Source organism: Mastigoproctus giganteus, chromosome 8, assembly GCF_048544385.1.
Source record: "Mastigoproctus giganteus isolate SK-2022 chromosome 8, ASM4854438v1, whole genome shotgun sequence".
In the NCBI taxonomy this organism is placed as follows: Eukaryota; Metazoa; Arthropoda; class Arachnida; order Uropygi; family Thelyphonidae; genus Mastigoproctus; species Mastigoproctus giganteus.
The window spans coordinates 36834006-36848464 of NC_143582.1; the positions used below are offsets into that span (position 1 = coordinate 36834006).

General features: G+C 36.8%; 1 protein-coding gene across 3 annotated transcripts in view; it reads right to left on the minus strand.

Annotated features, from left to right (window-relative positions):
* Nucleotides 1-14459, minus strand: part of LOC150081448 (xaa-Pro aminopeptidase 1-like) — a 231893-nt gene that overhangs the window by 8599 nt on the left and 208835 nt on the right. For 2 of the 3 annotated variants that reach the window (XM_090379308.1, XM_090379305.1), the window contains exon 19: nt 10404-10502. In XM_090379308.1, coding sequence (XP_090235434.1) covers nt 10404-10502 — 99 coding nt within the window. Of the gene's footprint in view, nt 1-10403; nt 10503-14009; nt 14065-14459 lie in introns of those variants that run through there. The other variant, XM_090379309.1, reaches the window with a different exon arrangement.

The following is a 14459-nucleotide window of genomic DNA, read 5'->3' on the forward strand; positions in this document are numbered from 1 at the left end:
GTGGTCATGGGCTCGAACCTCGGTCTAATCAAGAAGCGTGTGCTACGCACTGCAGCTCCTGCCCACCTGGCTACGGAGGCGCCGGCTAGTTGCATGTGTAGCTAAAGCTGCAATTTTATTTTATTGTATTTTAATTTTAATTTTTTTTCCTTTTAATTACAAATGTGTTATTTTATTACTTTATTGCAAAACTTCATTGTAAACAATATTTTTTTGTGTAATGTCCTTCATAGTTCTGAAACTGTCCCTGTCCAGTAATGGGGTCTATTTTAATTTTGACATCAGCTGCAGCATGGGCTCTGCTGAATGCAACATAGGGCTGGCCTTGCACTAAATATGCATTGGGATAGATAGATTCCCAACTTTTCAAATGTTTTCCCTTTGGACTTGTTGATAGTCATAGCAAAAGCAAGGTGAATAGGTTTTCATTTGAAGGTGAAAGGTAAGTATGTAGTATGAATACAATGGGTATGATTGCTAGGGGTTTCACTGTAGGCAGAGAAAACAGTGGCACAACATGTGTAACCTAAAGCATGTCAAATTATCCTTTGTAGTTCAATTTTATGACTAATTTTTAGAGAAGATGCCACAGAGTATCATTACAAGCTCCAAAAAATCATAAGTTTTTTGGCATTTTATTTACTTAATTGTCATATTATATTGTACTTTATAAGTAGCTTTATAGTCCTAGTTATGCTCGTTATTTTTATTCTTAATTTAGATAGAGATTTTGTAGGTTACTACTTAATATACATAAAACCGTTGTTTTGTTTGAATCTTGCTGCCATTGTTATAGTATAGAATGAGTGGTAATGAATTCAAATAGGTAGCGCTAATGTAAAACTAGATAGCGTAATACGTATCACTGCATTTAGGAATCTATTAGATAGTGTAGTATTGATAATTAATTAATTAAATTTATTAATCTTATTAATTTTCATTGTTAATCAATAGTATTCAATTGGATATCATGCCCCAGACTAGAGCAGCAGAGCAATGGGTACAAAGTAGCATCAGTGCTGTGACTCGGGGGAAAACCAAGGATGATGATTCTCCAACATATCACAGTCTAAAAAAATGTGCGATTTGTGAAATGTTTGTGGACTTTCTGGAACAGGACATGACATAGCCAAGGAGGATCTCTTTGTATGCACTAGGTGCAGAGAGTGTCAAGAAATTAGGCACCAACTCAGCATTCTCATGGATGCTTATGAGAGTTTGATGATTTGGATAGATGCCCTCGAAGGTATTAAATTGGGGGACTCATCAAGATCTCAGCTGCCCAACTTAATTCCAGAGCTCACTCTTGTGCATCAGGCAACACAGTGGCAATCTCCAAGGCAGAATGGGCTGGTCCCACAGGAGTTAGTTATTGTGTAAAAAGGATAGGTGGAATAGGACCAGAGTATGTCAGCCAGGAGCAAAAATTGATGATGATGTACAGCAGATATCATCTTTTAAGGGCACAAAGGGTGATATTGTTGTACACGTTGGCACTAATGACATTAAGAGTAGGAGATCTGAAGATTTACTTAACAACTACAGGTCAATGTTGAAAAAAAGTTGTGTTAGTGTTAAATTTCAAAGTGCCTGCAATTCTGCCCAGACACGATGAGAACCTGGTCAATCAGTTCGGCCCAGGAGAGACTGTGCAAGGCTCATGGTGTAGAATTCTTTTCAGCCTGGTCTGTGCTCGTTAATAAGAGAGACACTTAAATAAAAGGGGTGTAAGAGTGTTTGCTGATGCTATTGAGGCAGTGTTAGGTGGATCAGTAAACTGCTAGCTTGGGGGGCAGATTCACAGACTAAACGGTTAGCAGCCGCAGGCAGAGGTGAAAGTGATTCTTGCATTGCTTTTATTGGAATGAGCAGTAGCTTAGAAAGCAAATTGCTGGGGATTTCAAGAACTGTTGGATGTCATCACAGACAATTAAATATATAGACTGTGTTAGAGTAATTAAGAGTCAAAACAGGTGCATGAACACCAATGCTGGGAGTATAGTAAATAAATTTGATGAATTTGAAGTGCTGGTCAAGACATCAAAGGCGGATATTGTTGGGATATCAGAGATGTGGTGTCACACAGATATAAGGAATGCAGAATTGGAATTTGGGGAGTACAATGTGGATAGAAAGGGAGGAGGAGGAGTTATGCTGTTAATTAAAAAACACAAAATTTAAGAAAGTGTATCCAATTGACACAGATGTACAATGAACAATTGTACAGAGAAATAGAGTGGGCCAGTAAATCAGAATGTCTTATAATGGGGGATTTTAACTTCCCAGATATTGACTGGAACTTGTGGGTTGGTCACTCACACACTAGTCAGACTTTTGTGGATTTATTGGATGATTGTTTTCTGCAGCAGCATGTTCGAGAGGCAACCAGAGAAAGTAATACTCTTGATCTGGTTATCAGCAGTGATCATTCGTGTATTAAGAATTTGCAGATAAAGGAACCACTAGGTGGCAGTGATCACAGTGTGCTGAAGTGGGATTTACTCAAAGAGGTAACTACCGTCAGGGGTAAAGGAAAGGGTTTTTGCTTCCGTAAAGGGGAGTACAGTGGTCTCAGACAGTTTTTAAATTCTGTACAGTGGGATCGACTGACGATGTTACAAACAGTAAATTCTAAGTGGGAAGCATTCAAGGAATTAATCGTGGAAGCTACTAGACTTTTCATACCGATGAAGAAATATTGTTCAAGGTTTAGGCCTAAATGGTTATCAAATGAACTAATGAGACTCGTGACAGAGAAGAAAAATGCATGGGATGCATATAAATTATCAGGCGACGCAGAAGCCTGTAGCAGATATAAGCTAGTCTGTAATCAGGTCACAAAGGAGGTTCGGCAGGCAAAGGCGGATTACGAGAAATCTTTGGCAAAAGATGCTAAGAAAAACAGCAAGGATTTCTTTACTTATATAAACTCTAAAAGGAAGGGGCTGAATATGATTGGTCCACTTGACATCGATGGTTCGAATGTTGATGATCCTGCTCAGATAGCAAACAAACTGAATGAGTATTTTGCATCTACATTCACACGTGAGGAATCATTACAGTTTGAAAATGGAAGAAGGTTATCAAATTGTAGCAGTGTGCTTAATGATTTTGTAATAACTGAGAGCAAAGTGGAGGAGAAATTGTTGAAGTTAAACATAAGAAAGGCACCTGGGGCGGATGGGATCTATCCAGTTATATTAAAGGAGGCGGCAAAGCAACTAAGCAAACCCTTAGCCTTAATTATGAGAGCATCCTTGGATTCAGGGGAGGTTCCCACGGACTGGAGAAGTGCAAATGTATCCCCAATTCACAAAGGAGGTTCGAAGGGTGACACGAATAATTACAGACCAGTTAGTTTAACTTCTGTTCCGGGTAAAATAATGGAGTCACTGGTTAAAGATGCATTGCAGGATCATCTAGACAAGACTGCAGCAATAATTCAGACACAGCATGGGTTTGTTAAGGGAAAGTCTTGTCTGACAAATTTGATTGGTTATTATGATGTGGTCACAAAGGAACTGGATGCAAAAAATAATTTTGATATCATATACTTGGATTTCAGGAAAGCTTTTGACACTGTTGCGCATGGAAGACTACTGTACAAATTGGAGCAGAATGGTATTAAGGGTAAGTTGCTACAATGGATAAAAGGATGGTTAAGTGGGAGAAGACAGAGGGTGGTAATCAATGGGTGCTGCTCTTCGTGGACTAATGTTATTAGTGGAGTCCCACAGGGTTCGGTGTTGGGTCCACTGTTGTTTTGTATATTTATCAATGATATTGATGAAGGTATATCAGGCTTAATGTCGAAGTTTGCAGATGACACGAAGGTTGGCAGGGTTGTTAATGACAGTAATGGCAGTGTGCTACTGCAACAGGATCTAGATAATTTGGGCAGATGGGCTAAGAAGTGGCAACTGAAGTTTAACCTTGACAAATGCAAAGTACTGCATATGGGTAGAAGTAACCCCAGAGAAACGTACCAACTGTGTGGTACTACACTTAAGGTGGTAGAAAATGAAAAAGACCTGGGAGTAATTGTGCAGTCAGATATGAAGTTTTCTGAGCAATGTAGACAGGCTGCTAGGGCAGGTCATGGGGTTTTGTCAATGATATATAGGAATTTTGCTAGCAGGGAAAAGGAGGTGATTGTCCCTCTGTATAAGGCAATGGTCAGGCCACGCCTTGAGTACTGCGTGCAGGTCTGGAGGCCTCATTTTAGGAAGGATGTAGATTTGCTTGAGCGTGTACAGAGAAGAGCAACACGATTGGTGAGGGGAATGAAGGGATCCTCTTACCAAGAGAGGCTTAAGTTCTGCAAATTGCAGTGGCTGGAGACTAGGCACCTGCGCGGTGATCTGATTGAGGTCTATAAGGCCTTGAATGGGTTGAGCACGCTGAATTCTGATGGGATCCTCCCACTTGTTCAGAATACGAACCTACGGGGACATAAGTTCAAATTAAGAAAGGATAGATGTAGAATAGATGTGCGGAAATTTGCCTTTAGCCAGCGGGTGGTTAATTGCTGGAACAAACTTCCATCTGTCGTTGTGGAAGTTGATAGGTTAAATAAATTTAAGGAGGAACTGGACAGGCAATTGGAGGGTATGGTGTGATTTTTTTTTTTTTTTTTTTTTGGCTGATGCTGCATAAGCTCCTACACTTGCTTTCTTGCATCAAGTGCCACTACTACTACTACTATGGACAGTGCAATGTTGAGTCAGTTTGGTGTGACATCAGCACTGGGAAAACCAAGTTGAGAGTAGGAGTGTGTTATAGGCCTAATTCCTCCAATTAGTACAATGAACAACTGTACAGAGAAATAGAGTGGGCCAGTAAATAAGATTATATTATAATGGGGCAATTTAACTTCCCAGATATTGACTGGAACTTGTGGCTAGTCACTCCCACACTAGCAATATTTTTTTGGATTTATTGGATGACTGTTTTAGGAAGCAGCATGTTTGAGAGACAACCAGAGAGAGAGTAATACTCTTGATCTGGTTATCAGCACTGATAACCCCTGGCATGATGCCGTGAAGGGTATTGTAGGGTCGTGGTACCTGCGTGTACTGATGAACTTTACAATAAAGATCTTATTTATTATTCGTGCATTAATAATTTGCAGATAAAGGAACCACTAGGCGGCAGTGATCACAGTGTACTAATGTGGGATTTACTTAATGTGGGGTAATTACCATAGTGGTCTCAGGCTCTGTCCCGCTGTATAAAATTCTATACAGCGGGACCAACTAATGATGTTAACATCAACAAATTCTAAATGGGAAGCATTCAAAGAATTAATCATGGAAGCTACTACACTTTTCATACTGATTAAAAAATACTGTTCAAGGTTTAGGCCTAAATGCAGGTCAGATGAACAAATGTTTGTTGTTTGTTATTTGGTTTTTAGGAGCATTAGCAACTAAGGCCATATTGCTCTGGGGATATGCGGTGGTCATTCTCTGACCTTTCAGCATCCTCCGTATTTGGTGATCATGGGCTCGAACCCCGGTGTAATCAAGAAGCATGTGCTACGTACTGTTGCTCCTGCCCACCTGGCTAAGGAGGTGTCAGATGAACAAATGAGACTCATAGCAGAAAAGAAAAATGCACGGGACACATATAAATTATCAGGCGACACAGAAGACTATGGAAGATATAAGCCAGTCTGTAATCAAATCACAAAGGAGGTCAGGCAAGCGAAGGCAGATTACGAGAAATCTTTGGCAAAGGATGCTAAGAAAAACAGCAAGGACTTTACTTATATAAACTCTAGAAGAAAGGGGATGAATCAGAATCATCCAATTGATATTGACGGTTCGACTCTTGACGATCCTGCTCAGATAGCTGACAAACTGATCAGTATTTTTCATCAACATTCACACATGAGGAATTCTTTTGGGAAGTGGAGAACAGAAGCTTATTAAACTCTAACAGGGAGCTTAATGATTTTGTAATATCTGAGAGCGAAGTTGAGGAGAAATTGCTGAAGTTAAACATAAAAATGCACCCGGGGTGGATGGGATCTATCCAGTTATATTAAAGGAGGCAGCAAAGGAAGTAAGCAAACCCTTAGCCATAATTATGAGAGCTTCCTTGGACTCAAGGGGAGGTACCCATGGACTAGAGATGTGCAAATGTGACCCCAATTCACAAAGTAGGATCAAAGGACGACACAAGTAATTACAGGATCTGTTAGTTTAACTTCTATTCCAGGGAAAATAATGGAGTCACTGGTTAAAAAAGCATTTCAGGATCATCTAGATAAGACTGCAGTAATAATTCAGACACAGCATAGGATTGTTAAGGGAAAGTCTTGTCTGACAAATTTGATTGGCAACTACGATGTGGTTACAAAGGAACTGGATGCAAAAAATAATTTTGATGTCATATACTTGGATTTCAGGAAAGCTTTTGATACCATTGCTCATGAAAGACTACTGTACAAATTGGAGCAGTATGGTATTAAGGTCAAGTTGTTACAATGGATAAAAGGGTGGTTGAGTGAGAGAAGACAGAGAATGGTAATCAATGGACACTGGTCTTTGTTGACTAATGTTATTAGTGGAGTCCCCCAGGGTTTGGTGTTGGGCCCACCATTGTTTTGTATATTTATCAATGATATGGATAAAGGTATATCAGGCTTAATGTCCAAGTATGCAGATGAATCAAAGGTTGGCAGGGTTGTTAATGTCAGTAATGGCAGTATGCTACTGCAACAGGATCTAGAAAAGTTGGGCAGATGGGCTGAGAAAAGGCAACTGAAGTTTAACATTGACAAATGCAAAGTAATACATATGGGTAGAAGAAAATGAAAACAACCTAGGAGTAATTGTGCAGTCAGATATGAAGTTTTCTAAGCAGTGCAGAGCAGGTCATGGTGTATTTTCAATGATATACAGGAATTTTGCTAGTAGGAAAAATAAGGTGTTTATCCCTTTGTATAAGGCAATGGTCAGGCCACACTTTGAGTACTGTGTACAGGTCTGGAGGCCTCATTTTAGGAAGGATGTAGAGTTGCTAGAATGAGTGGTGAGAGAAACAAAGGGGTCCTCTTACCAAGAAAGGCTAAGGTTCTGCAAATTGCAGTATCTGGAGAGTAGGCACCTGCAAGGTGATCTGATTGAGGTGTATGAGGCCTTGAATGGGTTAAGCAGGCTCAATTCTGATAGGATTCTTCTGCTTGGTCACATTATGAAGCTGATGGGGCATAAATTCAAATTAAGGAAAGAGACTTGTGAAATAGATGTGCAGAAATTTGCCTTTAGCAAGCGGATAGTTGATTGCTGGAACAGACTTCCATCTGTCGTGGAAGTTGATAGCTCAAATAAATTCAAGGAGGAACTGGACAAATGCTAGCACTACTACTATTTCCCCAATTGAAAGCCATTGTGAAAGGCTATCTAAGCTAAGATCGTTCAGAGTAGAAAACAATCAAAAATAAAATACTGGCCACTTGGCCCACATTTCCCTAAAAAATCTTATCTGAATTGGAGATGGGCTTCTACCAACCTACAGAAAAAAAAAAAAAAAAAACAGTAGAAACAGGTTCAGACTTAAAATATATTGATTCTTAGTTCAAACTTTCAAACAACAGTGCTAAACATAGTTTGCCATAGTGGCAGTTACGCTCTGAAAATGCTTGAACTGCTGTGACCTAAATTAATATGCATTGCTATATATTTATCAGTTCTTGAATAAAAATATGTAAACAATATAGTTGAGAACTTTCTCTACCTATTTCTTTTACCGAAGTACTTTATATTACCATTTAATTAATTTTACAAAATATATAGCAGCATAATTCATCACCTAATCATGACAAAGCACCTTATTTTTATAATACAACATGAACTCTTTTGTAGACTATGCTGTGGTAATGGGGCGCCTCCGTAGCCAGGTGGGAAGGAGCAGCAGTCGCTTCTTGATTAGACCGGGGTTCGAGCCTGTCACCACCAAATACGGAGGATGCGGAAAGGTCAGGGAATGACCACCGCATATCACGGAGCAATATAGCCTTAGTTGCTAATGCTCCTAAAAAAAAAAAAACCAAAAACCAATGCTGTGGTAATTTAAAGTCTGAATTTTATGATTACAAAACTGAGTAAATCACTTACTATTCTTTGGTGTGTACAACCTATCTCACAAATATCACAAAAGAACTTGCAATCAAACCAATCAACTACAATTTATCTATTAAATAAGGCCCGAGGTTAGCATCCAGAACCTGGATTCAGGTTATTTTGCCCCGCGAATCCAGAACCTGGATTCTTGGGGCAAAAGTTAGGGACAATAATTAGATTATGAACAGGAAATGAATATAATTGAATTATGTGGAATTATAGATTTAATTACTTGGGTTACTCATGTATATTTTGAGTTGGGAGTTTTTTTATTATTAATGTGATTAAATACCCTGCTCTTAAATATACAAGATGAGGCTTAAATACAAGGTGAGGATTAAATAACAAGACTGTTGCAACAAAATAAATATAATGAAATATTTTGTACCTTACAAGTTATCCCCTTCAAAACAATTGAAGGGGATAACTTCTTGGCTTGGGCTTGCACACACTATTCCATACATTTCTTCCAAGCACAAACATTTCTGGAAGTCTTCTGTGACCCCTTTTAACACTGATGGCTTTTTTTTTTTTTTTTTTCTAAATGTCTTTAATGGACTAAAAATGGGTTTCCTTAAGTACACTTTTCAGTTTAGGGAAGATAAAAAAATCACAAGGGGCTAGATCTGGTAAGTAGGGTGCATGTTAATACACAGGGATTTGTTTTTTGGCCAGAAACTGGCAAACAGAGAGTGTGTTGTGTGCTGGAGCACTGTCTTGATGGAGCATCTAACCATTCTTTCACAATTCAGGTGTCTTCCTTTAAATTTTTTCATGCAGTCTTGTCAGAACTTCAGTGTAGTATATTGACAGTCTGATTTGGTGGGACGTATTCAGCCATAATAATTCCTATAATATTGATGAAAACAAGAGGCATCCTCTTAATTTTTGATTTTGACATTCTTGCTTTTTTTGGTCTGGGGATTGTTTTGTCTTCCATTACATCGACTGTCTTTTAGTTTCTAGGTCCTATTGGAACAGCAACTTTCATCTTCCAATTTTTTTCAAAATATCTTCAAAAATTTGGGGTTTTCTCATTCATTGATCTTCATTAAAAATTTTTGGCACAATCCTGGCACACACTTTTCTCTTGCTTAAATTTTCAGATACAATTTATCTAACTGTTTCTTTGTCCTTATTGAGTTCTGATGCAATAATTCTAATGCTTAAATGATAATCACTTCTAATTAATGTCCTTATTGGTCCAAATTTTCATCAGTTTTCAAGAATACTGGACAGCCTGGTCATTCATAGTCTTCTACATTTCTCTTCTTTCTAAAAATCCTTTGTTCCATTCAGACATGTGAGCTCTTGAAATATTATCTTTTCAATAAACTTGACATAACTCATAACTTTCAGTTGGTGTTTTCTTTAGTTTTGTTAAAAATTTGAAGTTGATTCACTGTTTGATTCTTTTGTCTGTCAATTTTCTTGTAAAACTGCAGTAACATGAGGTAATGAAAACCTATCTCACTGCAAAGCAAATGAGCATGTTGGAACGTGACTGGGCGGACAACTAGGAAAATGTTCAAGATCAACTGCTGTGTCTTTGTTTCACAGGTGGCACTCGGTGTGTAATGGCTGTGCAACAGTCTAGTTATTTAATAGCCTCACCTTGTATGAATCTGGTTCCTGTCTATTTGCATTCCTTTGTTCCTACTGACTTTGTTATCTATTACACCTATTAAGATTTCCATGTACAGCTTCCTATTGATTGTATTGTTGGCAGACTGTTGTTCTTGTCTTGTTAATATTTGTGAAAGTATTCAGCAAATTATTATTTGCTGAATTACTTTCATGTAATTCAGGTGGTTGACACTATTGATTTTAATTTTTTTAGGCAATCATTTTCACACAAGTTAAAATAACCGAACATTGAAACAAGTTTAAATAGTACATTGAATTATTCACACAAGGTAAATCATTTTATTTCTATTATGTATAGTCAGTGAAGAAGTGGAGGAACATCTGTGATATATCTGATTACAGAGTGTTTTTATAGTAATATTATAAAGAGACATTTGTACATCAGATGTTTCAGATGTTCCTCCTCCACTTCTTCATTGACTACATATAACAGAAACAGAAATAAAATGGTTTTTCAAATAATTTAATATACTATAAAATTATTTATACAGGGTAAATTTATATTAATATTTATATTATATTTATATCAATTTATTTTTTTCTATTTGAAAAATTATTCTGAGCATCTTGTCATTCAAGATTTACATTTTAATTAAAATAAATTAGCATAACTAAACTTTATCATACCTGTTTCATGTTTAACAACTCTAACTTGATCATATTAGGCTCAAATGGTACAAATGTAATTGGCTCAAATGTGTAATACCTCTTGTTATTAAAGTTATGCTAAAAAAAAAAAAAAATAAATAAATAAATCAGTATCACAAATTGTATCAATGTTAAAATTAAGATATTTTGATATGAGGAAAAAATGAGGATAAAAAATCTTTATATAATATTATAATAAAGAATAACAATTATTGCTCTGTTTTCACTCATTACCAGATTAAAACATTCCTATGAATGCTTGTGTGAATTTTAAAAAACACCCTTGAACAGGGTGTTTTTTCTGGAAATTTCAATTTCTGGAAAACTAGAGTTAGATAAAAAATTAAAGGATGATAGTTTAAATTGGAATGATGATTAAAGGATTAAATTCTACCAGAATTATTTTAATGATAGAACTGGAGAAAAGGATCAGGAGACTTAAAAAAAATGGTGTACTAGTTAAAGCTAAAAAATAGGAATAAAATTATATACACTGATTGCTTTATTAGGACCATAAACTAAGTGTGTTGGATTGGATCACTGCTCTGATACAAGTCACAGTGTTGAAAAGTCATGCAAGGAATACTGTATCATTCGTGTAACAAAATTTTTCTCATTTCCTGGAGTGACGTGGGCAGAGGATTGGGCTGATGAGCATAACTAAATTTTGTGAGAAAGACACATATGGGAATGTACAATTAATTCCATGAATACTAAATAAATTGAGTAAAAGGACACTTAACTCCACATGAATTGCAGAGTTAAAATTGTTAGTTTACTGGTACTGAACTATGTCCCCATACACTTTAGTTATTTATAACTGTGGTGTAGGTCAAATTAGCCAAATGCTCAACCACAACACAATCCTATCTATTATGATGCTTTGATCCTGACTTTGAGGATTGTTATCAAGTCTTTTAAGCAAACTAGCTTGTCCCACGAAGTGAGTGTGCCTCCCAAATGTTCAAATAAGACTATACTTTAAATAACTAACGGTACGGACACATGGTTTGATACCCGTTAAACTAACAATTTTAGCTCACAACTTATGTGGAGTTAAGTATCTTTTTACTCAGTGATTTTTACTTGGTATTTACATTAAAATTCATCCCACAAATGCTCAATAGGAATGAGATCTGTGGAATGGGCTGGCCAGGGCAGATGGTTGAAGTCTTCTTTATGGTCCTCAAACTACTTTTCATATGTATGGTTGGTGGCTGCATTGTCATCTTGAAATTACTCTGCCCACAGGGGAAAACATACAACATTGCCAAATGTACCCAATCTGCAACAATGTTCAAATATGCTCTGATATTCACAGTGGCTTCTGGTAAGCTCAGAGAACCAAGGGAATGTCAGAAAATGTGCCCCCTCACCAGTGCATTTCCTCCAGTGGCCTGTACTATCGATACATAACAGGATCGCTTCAGTGCTGAAAAGAGTCAAGTGGAACTGAGACACATGACTTGCATTGTCCTCCGGCATTTGCATTTGGTTCTTTTTGATTGGTGTCTGAGAACAGTGGTGTCTATGAAGGACTCCTACATCCTTAGTGCGCTCTTTGTAGGATTCTTCACATGGTGCAGGTGCTGATACCTTTTGATGATACCACATTAAATGGAAAAGTTAATTGTTTCATTGTTTCAGAATGATTATATTTGAAATTCACTCCAGACGTTCAGCACTTTGCTCTGTCATCTTACATTTTTGATTGCACTGGCATTTGTTCATAGGTGTTTTCCAAGCATTTCTCCATTTGTTGAAGATGTAATTACTAGTTTTTGAATAATGGGAAAGTGCTGGCATCCTCCATAGCACCTTCTAAATATGCACATACCTCGTTTGAAGTTCAAGAGATCTTGTCTACTCCCCATTCCCAGTAAAATAATTTGGATACTATTTTGGTTCTGTGGCTTTATAGTGCATTCCTGCACACATCACTATGTAGCCTCTCTGATGTACATATTTTTGTACAGATTGTTGCATGTGACCCATTGTTGTATGTCGTTCTAATAAAGTGCCTAGGCAGATTATATTGTCCCATATGGTATTATTATAATGCCAAAAATATATATATATATATTTCGATAAAGTAATTTTTGGGAAGAAAAATCAGTGACATATTATAATCAGCAGAATGAGAGCATTCACACACCCACCTGCCCACCCACTCCTTAAACATGTAAAGTATTAGAACCTATAGTTCTAGGCTCATTATTGTTTTATTTATTTGTTAATGATATCGATGAAGGCATAACAGGCATAATATCTAAATTTGCAGATGATATGAAGGTTGGTAGGGTGGTTAATGGCAGTAATGAAGGTATGCTACTGTAACAAGGTCTAGAAAATTTAGGCAAATGGGCTGAGAAGTAGAAATTGAAGTTTAAACATTGACAAATATAAGGTACTGCATGTGAATAGCAGTAATCCCAGAATAATATGCCAACTGTGTGGTATCACACTCAGGATATTGGAGAATGAAAAATGAGGGTAATTGTGCGGTTGGATATGAAAGTCTCTGTGCAGTGCAGACAGGCTGCCAGGTCAGCCCATGGGATTTTGCCAATGCTATACAGGGATTTTGTCAGTAGGGATAGGAAGGTGATTATCCCACTGTATAAGGCCATAGCATGCAGGTCTGGAAGCCTCATTTGCAAAAGGATGTGGATCTATTGGAACAGGTGCAACGAAGAGCAACAAGATTGGTGAAGGGAGCAGAAGGATGCTCTTACCAGGAAAGGCTTCAGGTCTGCAAATTGCAGCATCTTGAGACTAGGCACTTGAAAATAGATCTGACTGAGATTTTAAAACTTTGAATGCATTGAGTAAGCTTAATGCTGATGGAATCCTTCCTCTTGCTCAAACTAACACAATGGAGACATAAATTTGAAGAAGGATAGTTGCAAGACAGATGTGTGGAAATATCGCTTCAGCAAGTTGGTAGTTGATTGTTAGAATAAGCTTTCATCCGGTGTTGTGGAAGTGAGTAGTTTGAATAAATTTAAGGAAAAACTAGACAAAATATTAGAGGGTGACAGGTGATGTGGGAAGTTTTTTTTTTTTTTTGGCTGATGTTGTATAAGCTTGCTTTCTTGCATCTGTTGCCATTATTGATACTAAATATCATGCTACACACAATTATGCCAGTTAATAAAGCCATTCAATATGCTTTATCTGACCACCAAAATCCTGCCATGAAAATTTTTACCACAACCAATCTTATTTCGAAAAAAAAACTCTGCAAACTGCATTGATCCTGGGTCATCAACATCATCACTCAAATGTTGAATACTGCAAGGGATGTGAGGCTTCAGTTCTTTTTGTTTTAAGTAAATTAAAAATGGTGCCTTGGCTATACCCAACCTTCTTGATAGACAACTTGTTTTCTAAGAACTATGTAGCAAAAAGTCCATTAACTGATCTCCCTTTTCATTCACTTTGAAACGTGTAGTTGCTGAGGCCTGCCTACAAGGTCTCACAGCACTGCTTACAGACCCAGTCTCCTCAATTTTTTAACTGAAGTGCTGATATTCTATATTTGGACAAGATTAATATTAAGCATGTTTAGCAAATGGTGCTCACTTGATAATACTGTTTTACTGTACAATTCTCTGCTCCTTAGATGGAAAGCTATGTTCTGAAATAAAATAAAATACAAATTAAAGGCATATGAGAATCTCATTTACATTCCTAAATATCATAGAAATATAAATAATCGTACGAAATAACACCATAAAATTATTTAAATAGATTTTACAATGTGGAAATTGTGCAAAAAAATTAAATAAGTTCATTATTGTGGCAGATATTCATTAGCTTTCTTGCTTGTAAATTTAGAAACATTTTTTTGTGAAAATTTGGAAGTTTTTTTTGCTTAACAAACATTGTTATCCACAGTAAAGGAATAGTTTTAAGCACCTTAATTAGGTAGATTTTTTATTTTTGTATTTATCTAAAATTTAGAAAGTTAAACATAAAAGTAAAATTGGCCATTTCATGTAAATATCATAGTAATGAGAAGAAATTTCTAGT